This window comes from Nasonia vitripennis, chromosome 3 (assembly GCF_009193385.2).
Source record: "Nasonia vitripennis strain AsymCx chromosome 3, Nvit_psr_1.1, whole genome shotgun sequence".
Taxonomy (NCBI): Eukaryota; Metazoa; Arthropoda; class Insecta; order Hymenoptera; family Pteromalidae; genus Nasonia; species Nasonia vitripennis.
This window is the reverse complement of record NC_045759.1, coordinates 4652458-4671532: the sequence shown is the minus strand read 5'-3', so window position 1 is coordinate 4671532 and position 19075 is coordinate 4652458. Positions and strand designations below refer to the sequence as shown.

The 19075-nt window shown below is 46.2% G+C and overlaps 3 protein-coding genes across 3 annotated transcripts; 2 read left to right on the top strand and 1 right to left on the bottom strand.

Annotated features, from left to right (window-relative positions):
• The first annotated feature begins 83 nt into the window (after nucleotides 1–83).
• On the top strand, nucleotides 84–2956 carry LOC100119418 (FAST kinase domain-containing protein 1, mitochondrial). The gene is made up of 6 exons (XM_001603150.6): nucleotides 84–257; nucleotides 436–662; nucleotides 743–1517; nucleotides 1595–2223; nucleotides 2293–2410; nucleotides 2485–2956. Exons 2-6 carry the CDS (start codon nucleotides 557–559, stop codon nucleotides 2684–2686), a joined length of 1830 nt encoding a protein of 609 aa, XP_001603200.2. The 5' UTR covers nucleotides 84–257; nucleotides 436–556; the 3' UTR covers nucleotides 2687–2956.
• Nucleotides 2798–9079, bottom strand: LOC100119384 (nuclear receptor coactivator 6-like). Its single transcript, XM_008212138.3, has 3 exons — nucleotides 8695–9079; nucleotides 4367–7314; nucleotides 2798–3437 (listed from the first exon to the last, which is right to left on the bottom strand). The coding sequence occupies exons 1-3, from the start codon at nucleotides 8710–8712 to the stop codon at nucleotides 3278–3280; spliced, it is 3126 nt and encodes a 1041-aa protein (XP_008210360.2). The 5' UTR covers nucleotides 8713–9079; the 3' UTR covers nucleotides 2798–3277.
• Nucleotides 9080–16622: 7543 nt separating this feature from the next.
• LOC100119348 (protein RRNAD1) lies at nucleotides 16623–18996 on the top strand. The gene is made up of 8 exons (XM_001603088.5): nucleotides 16623–16774; nucleotides 16981–17090; nucleotides 17159–17429; nucleotides 17491–17639; nucleotides 17704–18000; nucleotides 18150–18303; nucleotides 18393–18502; nucleotides 18574–18996. The coding sequence occupies exons 1-8, from the start codon at nucleotides 16649–16651 to the stop codon at nucleotides 18878–18880; spliced, it is 1524 nt and encodes a 507-aa protein (XP_001603138.1). The 5' UTR covers nucleotides 16623–16648; the 3' UTR covers nucleotides 18881–18996.
• Nucleotides 18997–19075: the final 79 nt, after the last annotated feature.

The following is a 19075-nucleotide window of genomic DNA, read 5'->3' as shown; positions in this document are numbered from 1 at the left end:
TAGCCAAATCGATATTACCTACCGAGTATCATTATGTATTCTATATTTCTATATCTATATATATATAATGTGTGTTTTACAGAATAAACTGCAACTGATATAGAGGGCGTTAAAAAGCCGCAAAACCAACACAGACTGTCTGCTATTATGCCTACGCAAAAATAAAAAACATGCACGGGAGATTGTCGTATTTGTAAAAAAAGTTTTATACAAGTAATTATACAATGAAAAATTAGTATAGAACTTCATTAGACTATGTAAGATTGCAATGACTTTTATATTTCACACACGATACACGATACGCAATTATAACCTAAAAAATACCGCACTAAATAAAAATAAGAAATAATTATTACGAGAAAACTAACAATCACAGATTTTTTTCTTTAATCGTGAGCGCATTTAAATCGATTTTAATATTTTTATCTATTTTAGTACTGGCGTTGGATAACTGTATTTGTAAGATATTTGTTATTTTCGAAAAGCCCATGCTGACACAAGTATTAAGGTTTTAAGTACGTCTGAAACTTGATTGTTATTGAATATTAGTACAAAAATGGCAAGGTCATTGGTATCGGCATCTTTGTCCTTACGAAACGTTTTGACTTTACCAAAACGTGCAACTCTTACAAGATTATGTCACAGTGTTCCTGAAGTCAAAGGTGAATATGGTTTTATGATTATGAGTCTAACGCATCTATAAAATTTGTATAACTTTTTCTCACTGGCTTCCATTTTTCAGAGGCAGATAAAAATGAAATTTCAGCTGCAAAACAGTTATTTCTGAAATTACAATCAGATAATAATCCTTTGAGTCTTATAACAACCATAGAAGCAAATAGAAATGAGATTGATGCTCGTCACGTTCTCGTTGCCTTGACATCTATGCAAAAGTTTTATGAAAATAGTAAAATTCCATTATCAGAAGTACACAAGAGTATACAGTTCATTAACATGTGCTCTATATTAAAAAGGCATCTTATAAAACTGGATCTACCACAGACGATACAAGCCATCAAAGTTTTAAATTTACTCAAAATTCCAAGTACTAAAACGATCATGCAATCACTTTTGCAGCTAATTAGACAATCTATAAATGATCTAACTTTGCAACAGATTTTTTATCTATCATTTTTGTTAAAACTAATGTACCAGACACCTTTGAATGAGGCGATTCTCAAAGCTTTGCCTGAAGTATTTGTGGCTCAGTTGGAATTGCAACTTGATAAAGGGAATATCAAAGAACTAAAAAATGCACTATGGTTTGCAACTAGTTACGTACAAAATGAAAAAAGTATAAAATACATCATAGATGCACTTATCAAGAGTAATGAATTATTTGATGTTGATACGGCAATGCGCATATATATTTCTCTTTGTAATTCACATTATTTACCAGATAATTATGAACAATTATTAATTAGAGTTGAAAATAATCTTATGGAAAATGTTAGTCTACTCGAGCAATTTGAAATAAACAAAATCTTGACCAAAATATTGACAGAGACATTATATGGGTATGTATTTACAACAATAGTAATATTATTTAACATATTTAAATGGATGTAATAGCAAATTAATTTGTTTGTTGCAGAAAAAATAAATTCTACAATCCTGAATTGATAGATGTATTTATAAAAAAGTTTGTATCTAATTATCCAGACTTTGATAAAGCAGCATTAATTTTAAATAAATTGAACAAGTGCAAACACATAAATATAAAATTATTGGAGTATTTAACATCCTTATGCTACAAAAATCCAATGATTTTGTCAGAACGCAGACCACTCCACATGTCAACTTTAGTAGCCGGAATGGCGTTTGCCAATTATAAGCCGCCTTTCTGGAACGAATTGCAGAAGATTATTGTGGAACACTATAATTTAATTCCAGATGACGTAACACTATGCTACTTTACTCTGCATTTGCTCTCATTGGATTGTTTTGATTCGCAACTAGTGAAATTCGTTTTTGCTTTAGACATAGATCCAAAGTTGATCAGTTTTGCCTATCTCAAAGTCCTTCAGCAATTATACCAGAGTATAAAAACTTTGTATCCAGCATACACTGGTCCATGGCCATCGGAAGAATTGATCCAGTCTTTTGAAACCTCAGCAGACAAAGAATTTAAAACGTATCCATTACAGTCTGCAATTGAGAAACTGGTAGGAGACCCCACTTACGTGAATACTAACGTACAGACGAACTTGGGGCATCTTATCGGTAAGAATCTTTTTTATTTCAAATGAAAATTGAATAAAAATCTGAATTAATTTTCAATTTCTTAAACAGATCATCTGATAGTTCTCAAAGACGGAAATCCAGTCGCCGTTACATCACAATCATTTTCAGAACAACCGAGCGTTGTTCCTTGTGTGGACGAATTTGACATACCTCCTGATACTGAAAGGTAATCCATAAGATTCTCACGTATCAAGCAAGTACAGAGCACCGTAATTATCTAAAAATTTCAACGTATTTCAGAGTGGCTGTACTCATGCTACCCCCGAGTTTACACGGCAAAAACACTCCAATACTGCAAGCGCCAGCTCGGCTAAACATCAAGTCTCTGGAAGCAATGTCGTACAAAGTGGTGCCCGTATCAAATCATCAATGGTCGAGCATACCGGAATTCGAAAGGCTTCCGTATCTGCAACTACAGATAGGTATAAAAAAGAAAGATTGACGTGAAATAGGTAGTTGATCAAAGATCACGTAGAACAACTGTACATAAACAACATAAGCATAAGTTTTATCGGAACGAGGTATATAAAGTTATCTACTTTTGCAAAAAGTATCCATGTAAATGTTTTGTAAATAAATTCGAAGATAACCGAATTTTTGCCAAATCGCTCGGGATCTCAGAGGTTTGGAAAATAACGAGACGTTGTTGTTGTTTTTCTCAAATTTTTATAGAAATATATAAAAATGTATTACGTATAAAAAAGTATAAAAATCTTGAAAAATATATACAAAATAATAGCTTACTAAAGTATCTACACTCGAGGCTCATTTGCAAAAAAAAAATAAAAAACGCTACATGCAACCAAAGCGTCCTTTCTCTCTCTTTCGCTCTTTCTCTCGTTCTCTCGGCGATAAATCTACATATACCGCGATTTCGATATAATATATCGTCTCTGCTCTCCTCGTCTCGGAGTCGTCGTTGGCACAATTAAAGTGTATGTAAAAAGCGCTCATTAGCATCACTGGAATTCTCGCTCTCCGGTGAATACGTGAGGCTCGCAAGCGTACACACGTCATCTCCATACTTCGTCGCTCAATTCGAGACGTCGCTCATGGGATCGGCGTCGACGTCGGAATTGCTCTCGGCCGCGTCGACGAACGCCGTCGACAGGTCACCGGCCAGTTTGCTCACGCTGTCGGACGTCACGTCGTACATGAAGATCTCCTTCTCAGCGTCGGCGTCGTCCTTTGGCCTGAAAACGCAACGTTTTTTTTTTATTTTTAATTGGAGCTAAAATTATGCAACGACTGCGTGCGTTACTTGCTATATTAATACATCCTCTCTCTCTCTCTCTCTTGCGCTCCAATTTCGCGGGAAGAATCTCTCTCTCTCTCTCTCCTTTCGAAATCCGCTGCAAAATTGCAATTCGCGCGTAGGTGGAATTTTCACACACATATAGGCGGTGCATGCGCGCGCTCTGTCATCAGGCAATTTCGGTCCGAAGCTGAGAAGACTTTGTTGCAGCTGCGGCGATCGTCCGAGATTAAGCCGTCGTTATAGCCGGCCCAGAGAGCTCGACTTTGCAAGAGCGCGTTAATTTCTCATAGCTCGCGCGCGATTGTCTACTATGCTCGCGTTATATGTACGGGATGAGAGGAGCACATAGCGTTAATTGGCAATGAGAATCCTTATACGGCGTTGCTGCAAAACTGCGCCGTTTTGTCGCAATCTCTCGCCGTTATATTAAGCGCGAGAGAGTGAAGGTGTACACGTATATATAGAGGTAAAAGTTGCGACACAGAAATCGGAATTTTTTATTTGGACATTTCGCGCTAAGAGAGAGAGTGAAATTTTTTTTCGAGAGGATTAAAGCGCGATGTACTTCTAATTAACGCTGACACGCACGCGAGCCTCGTTATTAATTATTTGCTAACTAAAACGAAATGTTCGGAAGAAATCGAATACTTTCCAATTAAGCGTATAAATCCGAAAGCGTTTATAGTCGAATAAAAAAAAAAAAAAAAAAAAAAAAACAAGTAAAGTAACAATCAGCGCTCGAGAAGAAACATTGACATTCAGCGCGCGTATAATACCTCGCGTTCCAGCCGCGAGCGCGCGATAAGTATGAGAGTGATGAAAGCCCGCGATAAGTGCACGAGGAAAGATAGTAATAATACTCACGTCGTGACGAGGAGAACGACGGACTGCCTCTGGGGCTCCGTCTGCTTCTCCTGCTCGAGCCATCGCTTGTAGTTCTCAGCCGAGGGCTTCCTCACCAGCTGCTTGAGCGACTCACCGGCGAGAAAGCGGACGTCGCTGCCGATCTTCCGGCTCTGGCGGGACGAGTCCGCATCCGACGGCTGGAAGCTGTAGTCGACGGGCGCGAGGACCACCACCGAGGAGATCTTCTTGCCGGCGAGCTCGGGCGCGCTCGGAATTGGAAAGGAGGCGCCGCTCACTTTGAGCGGAAGGTAGCGATTGTAGCTGCCCGAGGCGTCGCTCGGCTCGCGCTCTCCCACGGCTACGGGACTGAGACGCGTCGCGTTCTCGTTGATGTGCCGCTCGGCTATCGACTGGCCCTGGGCTGTGTTCGGATCGAATCGGACGACTTTCATCTCGACGCCGCCGGGCCGGAGCGTCACCTCCTCGGTGCGCGTACGCTGGAGGGCATTGCTCGACGGGGCGACGACCTGAACCTCGTCGATGGTTTTGGGCCGCTTGGCTATCTGGGGCACGGGCTCGCTGGCGGCGGAAGTGGCGGCAGCGCCGCCGGCGCCGTAGAAGTTGGCCAGGGCTTCGGGTGGCAGGTCGCCGATGTTGATGCCGCCGACCTTGTCGTAGTCGAGGATCTGGATGTCGGCGTTGCCGAGGATGCCCGAGCTCAGCAGTTGCTCGCGGATGTCGTCGGGAACCTCGTCGGGCAGGTTGGCGATGTTCTCCTTGATCTTGGCCTCGTTCTTCGGCGAGATGGTAGTCGTCGTCGGCGCGGCGGTCGTCGTCAGAGGAGTGGTCGTGCTGCGGGTCGTCGGTGGGTTGGTCACCGTGCTGGGCCTAGGCGTCGTGGCCGAGTTGTAGCGGAGGAGGCCGTTGGGGGTTGACGCGGACAACTTCTGGAAGTCGTCATTGGTTTTGGTCAGCGGCGTGGCGTAGATCTTCGAGTCGAGGTTCTTGCCCTGGAAAACGGGTCTGCCCCAGATCGACGGCGAGGGTGTCTCTTGCTGCTGCTGCTGCTGTTGAGGTTGAGGCCTCTGCTGCTGAGGCGTGGGAAGGTTCTGGGCGAAGAAAGCCTGCTGGTTCTGGTAGATGGCCTGCTGCTGCTGGTGCTGGATTATCTGTGGCTGTTGCTGCTGCTGCTGTTGTTTGAATATGTGGTTGCCAAACTTCTGCTGACCTTGAACCTGCTGCGGTTGCTGCTGCTGCGGTTGCTGCTGCTGCTGCTGTTGGAGTACCAGGTTCGACTGAGGTTGAGTCGTGGTGAACTGAGCGTTGCTCAGCGGCCCGAAGGACGTCTGCGTGTTGACGTCGGCGTACTGCGGGTTCGGCGGGAAGGGACCCGGGTGCAGCGGGTTCTCCCGGATGGTGTAGTGCTGCTCCAGTTTCGGAATGGCCTTCAGAATGTCACCGGCGTTCTGCTGCTTCTGGAGCACCTGCTGTTGAGCCTGCTGAGTCTGACCGAACTTGTACTGCTGCTGTTGCTGCTGGCGTTGCTGCTGCTGTTGCTGCAGCTGTTGCTGCTGCTGGAACTGCTGCTGCTGCTGCTGCTGCTGCTGTTGAGCCCTCAACTTCTGCTCCTGCTCTTGCTTGCGGCGCTGCTGCTCCAAGAGCCTGTACTGCTCTTGCTGTCTCTGCTGTTCCTGGAGTCGCTGCTGCTCCTGCTGCCTCCTCTGGTGTTCCTGCTGCCTTTGCTGCTGCAAGAACTGCTGCTTCTCATGCTCCCGCTGCTGCTTGTACTGCAGCGCCGGGTCGTAGTTGAAGTTGACTGGAGGTTGACTCTGCGGCAAGAGCTGCTGCTGCTGCGGGTAGTTCTGCAGCTGGACGTTCTGGTGCGATACCGAAGGCGATCCAGGCTGTTGGGGATGGTTGACGTTCAACCTGTGCGGCGGCGCGAAGGCGTTGAAGGGCAGCCGCTGCTGAAGCTCGGGCAGGCCCTGGATGGTGATCGGCTGTCTCTGCTGGGGCCTCTGCTGGTTGAGGCTGGTGATCGGCTGGTACTGGTTGCGGATGTGCGGCGGCACCGACTGGTGGAACTGGGGCTGCAGGTTGAAGTTCGGCGGCGGGCCCTGTTGAGGCGGTCCCTGGAACTGCTGCTGCTGCTGAGGAAACGAGTTGACCACTCGCTGCTGAGGGAAGGCCGGGGTGACGCGCGGCGGGATCGGTTGGATCGGCGCGAAGGGTCCGTGGGGCCTCTTGGACGATCCCGGGGGCGGCAGTGCCGTGGGTTTGGCCGCCAGCAGCTCGGCCGGCGAGTCCTTGTCGCTGCGCTTGTTGTGGTTGTTCGGCGGCACCTGATCGGTATCGAACGTCACGCGGAGTCCGCTGCTGCCGGCGTGATAGACGCCGCTGTCCGGTCGGATGATGGCTCGCAGAGTGGTGGACGGCTCGGGCGCTTGGGTGACCGGTTGCAGGTTCTCCGCGGAGGGGTAACCCTCGGGCTCGTCGGGCCTGATCTCCTCGTGCTCCTCGACGGGAGTGATGGCGGGGATGGGAGTGTCGTAGACCACTCGCGGCTTGTCCTCGCCGTAGGCCTGCTTCTTCTCGTACTTGACGTAGAAGACCTGGATGGGTTCCTTCTTGGTCTTGGGCTGGGGCGGCGGGGTGACCGGTAGGGGGGTGGGTAACGACTCGTTCGACTCCTTGATGATGATCTCGATGATGGGCTCGGGCTCGGTGGGGTAGTAGTTGTACGGCGACTCCTCGTAGTAGCCCTGGTCGTCGCTCTTGGAGTCGGCGGCCAGCGGGTTGTAGAGCGGGTCGCGCTGCGAGTAGTGGGCTATCGGCTCCATCTGCACGGCGTAGGGAGGCGGCCGACCGGCACGACGCTGGCTAAACGACAGGTGCTGCCGCTTGTCGCGGCTCTTCGTCTCATCCTTCTCGGCGAGGACCGCGAGCGCGCAGGCCAGAATTACAGTCTTTAACAGAGAGAAGAAAGTGTCCGAGATGAGCTGGAATAATCGCTTCGAATAATACAGACACACGGGCTAAATTTCAACAAGTGAAACCCGCGCCGCTGCAGTAATAAGATTCGTAAGTTTCCTCACCCGTGACGGCGGCGAAATTTGCATAGAGCTACCGAGTAGGAAACGGCTATGGCAACGCGCCGCGAAAAAAAAAAAAAAAAGAAAAGCGCGCCGCGCGCTTGCGCAAAATATGAATTTCTTCTTCGCCGCCGCGCTCGGAATCGTTAAGGATCTCCGCAGCGACTCACGGGCCATTACTCCGGGATGCGTGAACGCGATTGTTCGCCTCGTTTCCGAGAGAGCACGCGCGCAAGCAAGCGGGATTACGCGTGTAAGCGCGTAACCGAGTGACCCGATTGTCGGATACTACATTTTGTACATCCTGCTGCAGCAGTAGTAGTGGAATCGCGCGATCGATTTGGTATTCTAGAGGCCGATCAAGAGGAAGAAGTAGAGGAAGACGATGCTCCCGATAAACTGCATAAATTAAACCGCGCGCCGCCGGAGAGAAAATTCTCTGTCGCGAGTGAGAGCCGAATCGGCAGTTCTCCTTGATTGGTCACAGCTCTGCAGCGTCGAGTCGTTCCGGGTGTGCTGCGCTTGGGTTAGATAACGTTCTCTGTACTCTCACGAGCGTCTCTCTCTGTGTGTGTGCGTATGCAGGGGTGGCTGATCGACGCGGGTAATTTATAGAAATTAATCGAAGATTGCGCTGCATATTATTAAATAATTTAAACGCGTATAAAAGTTTCGCTTTCGCGGCGCTGATGGATGCGGCGATCGTTCCGAGTTTTCGGCGAGCGAAGGAGACCCACTTTGGCGAATCAGCCGCGATTTAATATGCCGTGACACACATTAATTATTCGATATATGTAAGCGCACGCGCGCCGCGCCGGGCCGTTATTCCCGATTAACATAAAACGGCGTTATTAAGAACCCGGTGAATTTGAATAATTAGAGGATTTCGATGCAGGCATCGACTCGTTCTTTATTTCTTTTTACGGTAACGTTTATACGATCGGGAATTTATATGAAAAATTCGCATCCTAACACACACGTAAAATCGTAAAATGCAAGCCGGCCGTTTCCAGGAAATCCTTTCACACTACTCGCGTATTATCCAAATGTATATAAAAAAAAAAAAAAAATCAATTTCCACGCTCATTCCACTGTAGTAATTTCAATTCGCGAGTGAGGGAGAGAGTTACATAAAAGAAAAATAATAACATTCGCGAATCGCCTATCCGAGTGGAAAAGATACAAAAGCCGCGAGCGTCGAAAGCGCCGATCGGCGGAAGGAAGAGAGGTGAGAGTCTCGAGTTTTACAATTACCAGTTTGAGGAAGCGCATCGTTGCTTGTCACTGTCCCTGTCCCTCTCCACAGTTTGTATATAGATACGGCGACGTTCTCTTCCGCAATCTCGGCACTTGGATCTTCCTCCGCGAGAGTAAAAACAAAACTCGGCTATCTCCTTCAGTCCTGTGTGTTAGAACAGCGAAGCACCTCTTTTTTTTTTTTCTCAAAAATTATCGTCGACGACGAGAGACACGCGTAAAAATATCACGGCAAAAGTGCAGCTCGATGATAAGTGTCAGTCTCGGTGCGGCGGCGCGCACATGTCGTCGCGGAGCGCGCAGGTACACTGCGGACTGACTTTCGGCGTGTACCGGTGCGATGCCGATCTCTCGGCTTTGCTGTCGAGGAAGGGAAGGGATCGCTCTGCTGGCTCTTCTTCCCACACGCTCTTTCTCTCTCTCTCTCTCTCTTGCTTTGAGAGCTGGTGTCTTCCTCTCATACTATGGCCTTTCTCCGAGCGCCCCTTGACTCTACCGTGCTCCTCTCGGACATGTAGTGTGCCGAAGCGAGATGGAGAAATTTTTCGGGGATTATTTCCTGGGATGAAAGAGGAGAAAAGCCTCGTAAAGCCGCTAAAACACACATACGTATGCTCGAGGCACATTATTGGGAAGCGCGCGCACGCAGGGATTCGACGCTTTCTTCAATCGTGATTATTTTCGAGAGAAAGAGCTATATAGGAAGCGCTCGAGGGGGTAAAAGTTTTTATCACGGCGAATTTCGACACAAGTGTAACGCACACAGGTCGAAATTACGAGTTGTCGAAACTGGAGCTGGTTAAATTCGATAATTGCAGGAAAGCATTAATCTCTAAGCGCGCTCTCCGCTGCGCTAATGAGAGTAGAATATTATCGGCCATATAGAGCCGCGCGTAACGTCGTGTCGAAACCGTACGTTTTTTTTCTCTCTCTCTCTCTCTCTCTCTCTCTTCCCTGCTGCACTGGATTATTAACGATCGGCCACTAAGGTATTTCCAAAATGTTTATTCAGCGATTTTGGCAAATACAGCGTTTTCTGTATGCAAATCAGGATGAGCCACGGGTGAATCGAGGCGCGCGATCAATTCTGACCCATACGAGTCACGCACACTCCTCTCTTTTTTTCTCTTATTTTCCCGCGACCTCGACACGCGTATAGAGCGTTTTCACCTTTCCTCGCGCGCCAGCTCCTTCATACCCGAGTTAATCCACGCGCTTCCGGGTGTCTTATCTCTCTCTCTCTCTCTCTCTCTGTTTTATGCCTCGAAATTGTATGGAGGCGCGCGAGCATTAATGGCCGATTGTGCTATGACCGGGTTCTTCTTTTTACTCGACGTGTGTAGCCGATGCCTATGAGATTAGGTAATGCGCTCAGCTCTCGTACGGGGGCAAATTATACTCCTCGTTGGCATGAGGTTGCAAATCAATTGCGAGGAAAATCCGCGCGAGAGAGAGAGAGAGAGAGAGAGAAATTCGTTACACTTGTCCTATAGTGTACAGACCAGCACGTACGAGCTTTTGTTTATTGCACCGTAAATTTATACCTTTTTTCATCGTCCGCTCTATACTATCTCCGAGATTTACGGCGAGGAGCTCAAAGTATTTAAAAGCTAATAGTCGTAAATACGTGAATTTTATCCCGCCGTTAAGTATAGACACACATACGCTGTAAAGTTCCTCCGCGCAATTATTTTTCGGCGACGCGGTATTACTTATTGTCGTTTTCCGCGCGTATTTTATAATGTATCGAAATCGCACTCTCATTTTTTCTTCTCCCAACGAGCAGCCGTGATAATCGTGAAGGAATGCGTGAACTTTCACCGCAGCCGTGATGCTTCGGTTCTGCGCGCTCTATCATCCCGATAAATGTATCCGTTCGATTCACCACACACAGCGGACGATTACATCGGGTAAAAGTGTAGAATAACTCGAACTAGAACGTGACCTTGCGAAAAGTTCATTCGGCGCGCGGGAACGTATTATACGCACACTTTCATCCTCGCGAGGATCGTTTCTATTATCTTAGATGCAGCTTCTCGTGGCTCATTAGTCAAGGCGTAAAAAAAAAAAAAAAAAACACTCGTCGAAGTATGGGAGGAGGAGAATCGATGCAGCGGGAAAGCCGATTGTGTGCGCGAGGATGTTGTGTATATAGATATAGACATGCATCGGTGAAATATGTACGTACGTGGGTAGAGACGTCGCTTTCGAGAGAAAAATTCGCACCAGCTTTCACGAGCCGGAAAATCAAGCGGCGATCGTTAAAAGTGAATCCTCGTCGTAACATCTGTAAATAGAGATTTTGATCGATCGACGCTGTCGTGACTAATCTATACTCGGAAAGTCCATTGAAGTCGATTTCGATGCGACTATAGAAATGACAACGTCAACGATGCATACCTACAACTTAATAAACTCTCGCTTACGCTGCGCGGACGTCCAATTTACCGTCATTTTTCTCACATTCGGAACGATATTCTCTCTCTCTCTCTCTTGGAGTTTCGAAAGGAATTTCGGCGGCACGTGTGACTTTTGAGAGCGCCGGCAGACGATCCTCCGTTTGGCGAACGTCCACAGATTCGAGAAGTCTTGCTGCTGCTCGTCCTACTTGGGAAACTTTCACTTATATACACGCTACCGCTGCGATGCTTCGCTCTAAGTATAAGAGAGAAAGAGAGAGAGAGAAAGAGACACAGCTTCGATGCTGCGCGACGTGTACTTCCTTGCATACCTCTGCGCGCTAAACTCGGATTTCAGGAACCAGATTTATAACACTTACACCGATTGGCCTTTCCGGTTCTCGGATTATGTATCGGCTTACTTTTAGCCGCGATTTAGAGGTCGTTCGCACTTGTGATATATACAGGTAGGTTGTCGCGATTGGCGAATTTAGAATGAACCGTTAGATCTTTTCGTAGGCGAGTCGTCGCGGTATAGTGTCTTTTTCGTGACCGAGTTTGCCGATCGGCATCGATTTTATCGGAGCCGACGTGCACTGCTTTCCGAGAGATTTTACCGTGGAAACCAGGAACTTTATGTGAGTGTGTGTGGATTTCGATGTTTATAGGCTACTTGCAGATGCGCGTCTGGCTTTCGAGTCGTGGGACGCTTTGATGCTTCGTTTTTTATTTCACGCAAATATACATCGATCGTTTACAAAAGAGCAATACATCGCTATTAATAAATGCCCTTTCCAAATTCGATTCGACGCATCGAAATTTGACAAAGTACGAAGAGCCTCATTAAGCGTCTATTAATACATCATACTTAAGCTAATTCTCAATCTGTATTAGAAGACCATTACAACCGCTTATTAATCCGGTCTTACCGATCCCGACTCGTTCCACTCACGCACAGCCCATTTGTCATCATCAACTTCTCATCCTCGCGATAATTGCCCCCACGAACTATCATACACGCGTATTGCCCAAGTCTCTCTCTCTCTCTCTCACACAAATCTAAAGCGAGCCTCGTCGGCGTCAAACGACGCCTTATTGTGCCTTACAACCGTCTAATTAGACAACGCTCCTGCATGTAATATACACACAGTCGAAAACTCTAAACGTGGAATAATCGCGCGGACAATGCGTGAGATTATATTCACGAAAAACGCGAGAATTTTCTCAAAACACACAAGACAGCTCAGTCGAACGCGCGCAATTCAAGCGTATATAAAGTATTATGCGCACGGGGCGTTTCGGGGCATTGTTACACATTGCGTGCGAGTCTCTCTCTCTCTCTCTCTCTCTCTCTGCTCTAGTAATATGGGTTAAAAGCGTGCTCAATTGTTGGCAGTCATTAAGCCTGACGCAAAGCAATTTACGTATGCATCGTTAGGCTCTCCCGGCTCACATAAAATTGAGAATATATTACGTGTGTTCATTCGGTGCTCTGCGAGGGATAGTGCGCTGTTATGAAAATTCTGTGTGTGTGTGTGTGTACTGCACATGTGGTGTATACGTGAAAGTTCATCTCTCTCTCTCTTTCTCTTGGTTTTTCTTCCCTTTTTTCCAAATACACGAGCCTCGTACGCGTGATTTCATTTGTCTGCGTGTGTATGTATTATTACAATTATTAAAACCCACCGCAGAGACGTAGCCCTGCGGTTTCCTCACACGTATATTACATCCCGTGCTCCTAACGAAATTCCCCATTACTGCACACACGAGGACGACGAGAGAGCTGCGGTCATTATATTATAGAATAAACAAATTTAAAATCCAAGCACACGCGCTCGCGTAATTTACGTAACTCGCGCGTGTGTGTGCAGCCTGTGCTTTTCGAGATTAATTTTTCGAACGTTTCAGCTGGCGCGAAAGTAAATCCTGTGCAGCGGAGAGCCAGTGCGAAATAACTGTGTCGAGACGCGCGTGCGCTCGATCAATCTTCGAGGTTTGGATGCGAGTTTAGCCCACGTGCGCGCGCGTGTGTGTGTGTGTGTGTTATGCAAAGCTGTTATAATTTTATGTGTATTGGTGCATCGATGCGAGCCTATACTTTTATAAAAGTACATCTATACGCGTAAAAAGACGCGAGATTCTCGCACGGGTGAAAGTTTGGAATATTTTAAACAAATTTTATCCGCTGGTATATAACGACACACTCTGTTATAAATTTGCTGCAGCTCTCTCGTATATAGCCGTTGCGCAAACGAACGAGCTAGAGCGTTTTTCGATACTTTTCGGCGGACAAGTCGCGCAAATCATTTTTAACCAACAGTATATACCCTCAATTTGCCGCGCTGAGAGAGGAAGCCTCGTCATCGTGAAAATTGCGCAACTCTCCGCTGGGCTGTCGATTTTCCAGAACTTTTTCATCCTGAAAGCTTACGTGCGCGTCGTATCTCCGCACTATCCTCAAGAAAAACGTCGTTTTACTAGCTGTTAAGGCCGATCGGCGAAAAAGTGATCGCCGCTGTCGGAAAAAAGGTGAAGAGGCCGCGCGCGCGCGCGAAGTTTATATAATCGGCCGTATAAACATTCGCCACTAGCATCATATATGCGCAGCGAGAGATGAAAGTATCGGCAAGTATTAATTTCATAAAAGGTGTGCGTATGGACTTTCCATTGCTACGCTATATAGCTGTGATTTCGCTCGTCGTTTGCACGCGGCGCTATTATATGCATCAGCTCGACGGTTACGAGAAGATGGAGCAAGCGATAACATGCGTATTATAAAGATTATATACATTCGGTCTTAGCATCCTTTTTCTGTTATTTCGCCCCGGTTCTCAGCTGCGGAGCGTGACTTTGTTTTTCTTCCTTCGAGTGTATGTATATATATATATATATATACCGCACGCACTTTGTTTTCTTCGCCGAGCTGGACGTTAATGAGAAGCGCTGATTAATAAGAATATTGTATGGGAAAACTTTCAAAATTCGACGTTTCGAGAGAAAAGCAGCGTTTTCACCGCGGCCGAGTTGCTATTGTGCGCGAGAGAGAGAGATTATAGACGAGAATGTATAAAACTGGAAGTGTCGTAAAACTACGTAAACGTCGGTCTTTAAAGAGCCTTCGATCTATTCCAACGAGTGAATACACAGTATAGTTCGCGATAAATATTTGCGCTACTCGCGCTGCACAGTAGTACGTGTAAACATCGTCGGCTTTGCCGAAGCGTTTAGCGCATAGGCTAACGAGATAAGAAGAAGAAGAAGCTTTCTTTCACATGCCCAGTGAAATCCGCGAATGACACGTGATATTCCCAAAGTCCGAATATCTCGCGCTTCGGTAGCCGTGTAAATTACGCGCTTTTACACGCCTTATACGCGACTGCGAGCCTTTACGTTCCATGTGTTTTTTTTCTTCGGACCATGTTAGAACGGCAGATTCACGCGCATATATATATATATATATATATATATATATATATATATATGCACACGTATACAGATCGAGAGCGAGAGCACAGCAAGACACACACGCGAGAGCAATAACGTAACTGCTGAAGAGTGAAAGTATATAGTAGTAGCGTATACACAAGCGCAAAGTGGAACGTAGGAATTATATACGTGCTTGAGCTGGCGCACTATATATAGCGGAACTGTTATTAATAAAACGTCTGCGCGCATACGACCGGATGAATCGCTCGCTCCTATTATATTATATATTATACGAGCTATTGACATTTCGTTATAATCGAATACAGCTGCTGCTGTTGCATTCATTTCACGATCGCCTCCTATTCGCTCGACTTTATCTTCGGAAGGATGAGCGCGCGCGCGCGCGCGGGTGTATACACAGAGTTGATTGCGTTTGTTTTTTTTTTCTTTTTTGCGGGATGAGTTTTGTGTAATCGCGCTTGCAATTGCTCTAAACATCAGGAACGAGCTCACGGATTCGAATTCACTTTCGTTTCTGTGTAATAGCTTCTGTGAAAAATGAAACTTTTTCCGCGGAAGTCGCCCACGACGAGTTTTACACTACTTTTACATATATTATAACGCGTAAGTACATGTATATCTGTAGAAGCAGTTGGAAAAAAAAAGAGAATATCGCGTGGGACGATGATGAGCTCTCGCGCAGGAAAGTTTCGTTACAAAAACCACAGCGCCGGATTTCACTTTCGATTCGAAAAACTCATTCTAATGAGATAGATCGCCCACGAAGAAAGAAACGACCTATACAGTCACTCGCAAAAAAAAAAAAAAAAAAAAAACAAGGAGAACGAGAGTACACATCATCGCGATCGAGAATAGATATCTGGAATCTTCGGGCCATATTGGGCGAATAATATATATGTATATATATATATATACCAGCGGAGAAAGTGCGATAAAGCAACGGTGTTTCTGTTCTTTTTCTTTTTCATGCCCGATCGAGAATCTGCAGAATTTAATGGCTATAATATACTCGTTCGATTTTGAAACGCGCGCACGCACAATGAGATTTCTATTACGATACAGCAGCCGCCGCTACGGAGCCTGCTTTAGATACGCTCTTTTGTATACCGCAGCAGTGGCGGGAGATTTGCAATACAAATTGCTGCGGATCTGGACTTTTACGGCTTCGATTTTGAAAGCCGAGTTTTGCCACGATTTTGCGCGCGCGCTCAAGAGTTTCGCTTTAAGTTTATTTTTCGTGCGGTTATAACGCGTTGTGTACAATATACGCGTGTGTAGAGGTATGTGGTTGCGTGCGGTGACAATATATATATATGGGAGAGAGAGAAGACTCTGCACGCAAAGTGTTTTCGTCGAGGCGCTTTCCCCTTTTCTCGGCGTGCAATAAAAGCGGGAGATGCGACCTTCGCGTGTGGGATATTCGATTTGTGATTTTTTTTTTTTATCGTCGGTATTGTGTAGGCGTGTGGATGTATCTGTTACGTCTATTTCTTTCGGTGTTATACCAGAAGATATATAATCAAGCGCATAAGCTTTAATTCTAATAAAATCATAGCTCACGCACAGACATCAACTTCGAGAATAGGGATTAGCATACAATCGCGTCCGGAAAACCAAAGTCCCTCTCTCTATGTTTTTCTCTCGCGCTTATGTCGCACGACAATTTCTCCGGTAATTTAGCGAGTGCGCGGTTAAATATGATCGGTAATTGCGCGGCTCGGAAACAAGCTCTCGCGCGTCTGTATAATCACTTCCGCAAAAAATCCCTGAGCCCATACGTGCTGCGTGCGTAATTAGATTTTGTTTGCTCTCTCTCTCTCTCTCTCTCTTGGAAAAGTCGACTTTCGAGCTTTGTTGATTATATTTTTTCTCCCTTTTTGCCAGTAGACACGAGGTGAGCTGAAAGGAGCAGATCGTCAAGATTTAATTGTCATCGCCGCATTAAATTAGCTCGTTTATAGCCTGAGGCTTATGATATTATGTACATTAATGAGACGTTGATGGAACGTTACGGAGCTATTACGCGCGAATCTCGAGGAAAATCAGGATTCGGAGCAACTTTTCAATTTCGCGGGCTGCGAGGAACAGCTGTGCAGTGTTTAAAAATGGCCGAACTCGGCAACACGCGTGCACACTGCCAGTGCAGTATTTGCTCCGGAATACGAGGGACCGTCGAGCAGATTTTTCGCGCGCTCAAGATTTACGGATGGATGCTGGACGCCTACGTTGTGGTTCGTATTCGTTCTGTGTTTTTCGCTGCGTTTTGTTGGTTTTCGAGACGTCAGTAAATTGCGTTGACGTTTTCCCGAAGATGTAATCGGTCGCTTTGAATTTTTGGCCGCAGACTCGTAGCGCCATCTGTAGGCGGGCCGGAGATAAGCTGGGCTATAATATAATTCCAAATTATTGATCGTGTAAAGTTTGAATTTTTTTTCAGGATTTTTTCGAAGACGACCTCTGGCAAAAGTTACCGAGCGTCTGGAGAAGCTTTCTCGACCAATTGTCACCGGACGAGCTGGGAAGATGGATACTCGGCGAGTCGGAAAAGTAAAAATAATCGATATAACTTATTAATGCGATTTTCTGTAAATAGTCGAATAAAAAAATATTTCCAGCAAAAAGGTCTGGCCGCTATCGCTCTTGGCTCTTCGTCGCTTCATCCAAGTCGCAGAAATCGGCAGGGACCACAGAAAACCGTCCACCACCCTGAAATGCTCGGCGTCGACGTGCAGAATCGTCGAGGAAAATCGAGAAGAGAATCCAGCGAAGAAACAGAAGCTGGAAGAGAAAAAGCCAACGATCACCGCCAAAGACGGGCAGTTCGACAACCTGTTCGGCAAGCACGTGAAGCAGAAGAAACGCTACGAAATCAACGTCATGTCAGAGGTGCGCACATACCGATCACTCTTACGCATATCGATAACATAATAATAAACTTGTCACACAGATAGCAGCAAACTCGGCGAAAAAAGCCAACTGCAACTGCATCGTGGACATCGGCTCGGGTATGGGTCACTTGGCTCGTGTTTTAGCCTACAGACACGAGCTGTCGGTCACGTGCGTCGAGCAGAACCGATCTTTACTCGACGGCGCCAGGTGAGAAGAAGCGCGAGCAAACATGCAGTCCGTACATCAGTCTAATCGTCTCTACTGTGTCTAGAAAATGGGATGAGCAATTGTCGGCGTCGTTAGCGAAGCATTTACCGGACTTTCGCGAAAGAAAGCCGCGGCACGTTTCTCTCCTGGTAGAAGCCTCCTCGGAAGCCCGGAGACAATTAGCGGATCAATTGACGCGAGTTTTCGGCGAGGACGAGGATAATAACGATACCGGTTTCGGAATCGTCGGTTTGCATCCCTGTGGCGACTTGGCCGCGTCCCTTCTGAGGCTCTACGCGAACGAGGAAAGCGCCAGGTTTATCTGCATCGTCGGCTGCTGTTATATGAAGCTGACGCTGAGGTAATGTATATATACAGTTATATCTTAATTTTGTGCTAGCCCAATTTCCTAATTAAATCCAAGCGCGAGTACTCCGGAACTGGGTTAATTTTCTGCGTTTTATCGCGCAAAAAAGCGCTAATTGGCGCGTGCCTTACTTTTTCCCTCAGCGAAACAGGAGCCGAGATCGGCTACCCGATGAGTCGACATCTGCGAGCGATGAACGAAAATTGCCGATTGTCTTACGCCGCTCTGGAGGTGGCCTGTCACGCTGTGGAGAAACACTGCGACAAATTGAAGACGAACAATTACAGCGATTTAATTGTGCGTATAATAATTTTCTTCGAAACCGTCGCATTGTATTCAAAGCGTTCGAACACGACGTTCCACTTATTTTCAATCGTACGAAACAGGTTCACGCGTACCGGGCTGTTCTGGAATGCCTGTTGCTGGAGAAAAATCCGAGTCTGCGTCACACGCAGCTGAAGAACACGAAGCTCAAGGATGGCACGAGTTTCGAAGAGTTGAGTATTTTTGAAGGGATTTTTTCCGTTACGAATAATTAAATAACGTTAATTTTTTTGTTTTTTTCAGGTACTGCAAGGCAGCGACCGAGAACCTGGAAATCAAAGATCGTCCGACGGATGCCGATTTCGACAGGGAAGAGGTGAAGAGTCGTCTGCAACAATGGAAGCGAGTTTTAACGTTCGGTTCCCTGCGGTTATTACTCGCTTCCCTCGTGGAAACATTAGTCCTGTTCGATAGATTTTTGTACCTGTCAGAGCTGAATTTATCGCCCTCGTTAAAGTCCGAGTTCGACGCGCGAGTTTCACCGCGAAATATTCTTCTCGTGTCTGTGAAAGAAAGGACTGCCGCTCGGGAATATAAAGTGGAGCGATAAATAAAATGGATATTGTTATGCATGGGAATTTCTCGTTGCTTAACTTTTTGTAAAAGCTCTTATTCATCCACTTGTTTTATAACTATTGACACAATAAAAGGTTTATATACTTGTAAGACGTTCGAATTATTCGATATACAACGATGATGAGTTCACATAAAATTTTACATTACATCGATTCAAAAATCAGCAACG

What these genes read in the sequence shown, in the direction of transcription:
- LOC100119418 (XM_001603150.6), top strand. Translation starts at nt 557, where the DNA reads ATGGCAAGGTCATTGGTATCGGCATCTTTGTCCTTACGAAACGTTTTG. An exon ending in TTGACAGAGACATTATATGG is followed by an intron (nt 1,518 to 1,594) that starts GTATGTATTTAC and finishes TGTTTGTTGCAG; the next exon opens with AAAAAATAAATTCTACAATC. An exon ending in GAACTTGGGGCATCTTATCG is followed by an intron (nt 2,224 to 2,292) that starts GTAAGAATCTTT and finishes TTTCTTAAACAG; the next exon opens with ATCATCTGATAGTTCTCAAA.
- LOC100119384 (XM_008212138.3), bottom strand. An exon ending in GTCGTTCTCCTCGTCACGAC is followed by an intron (nt 3,438 to 4,366) that starts GTGAGTATTATT and finishes TTGCGTTTTCAG; the next exon opens with GCCAAAGGACGACGCCGACG.
- LOC100119348 (XM_001603088.5), top strand. Translation starts at nt 16,649, where the DNA reads ATGGCCGAACTCGGCAACACGCGTGCACACTGCCAGTGCAGTATTTGC. An exon ending in ATACTCGGCGAGTCGGAAAA is followed by an intron (nt 17,091 to 17,158) that starts GTAAAAATAATC and finishes AAATATTTCCAG; the next exon opens with CAAAAAGGTCTGGCCGCTAT. An exon ending in TCTTTACTCGACGGCGCCAG is followed by an intron (nt 17,640 to 17,703) that starts GTGAGAAGAAGC and finishes TACTGTGTCTAG; the next exon opens with AAAATGGGATGAGCAATTGT.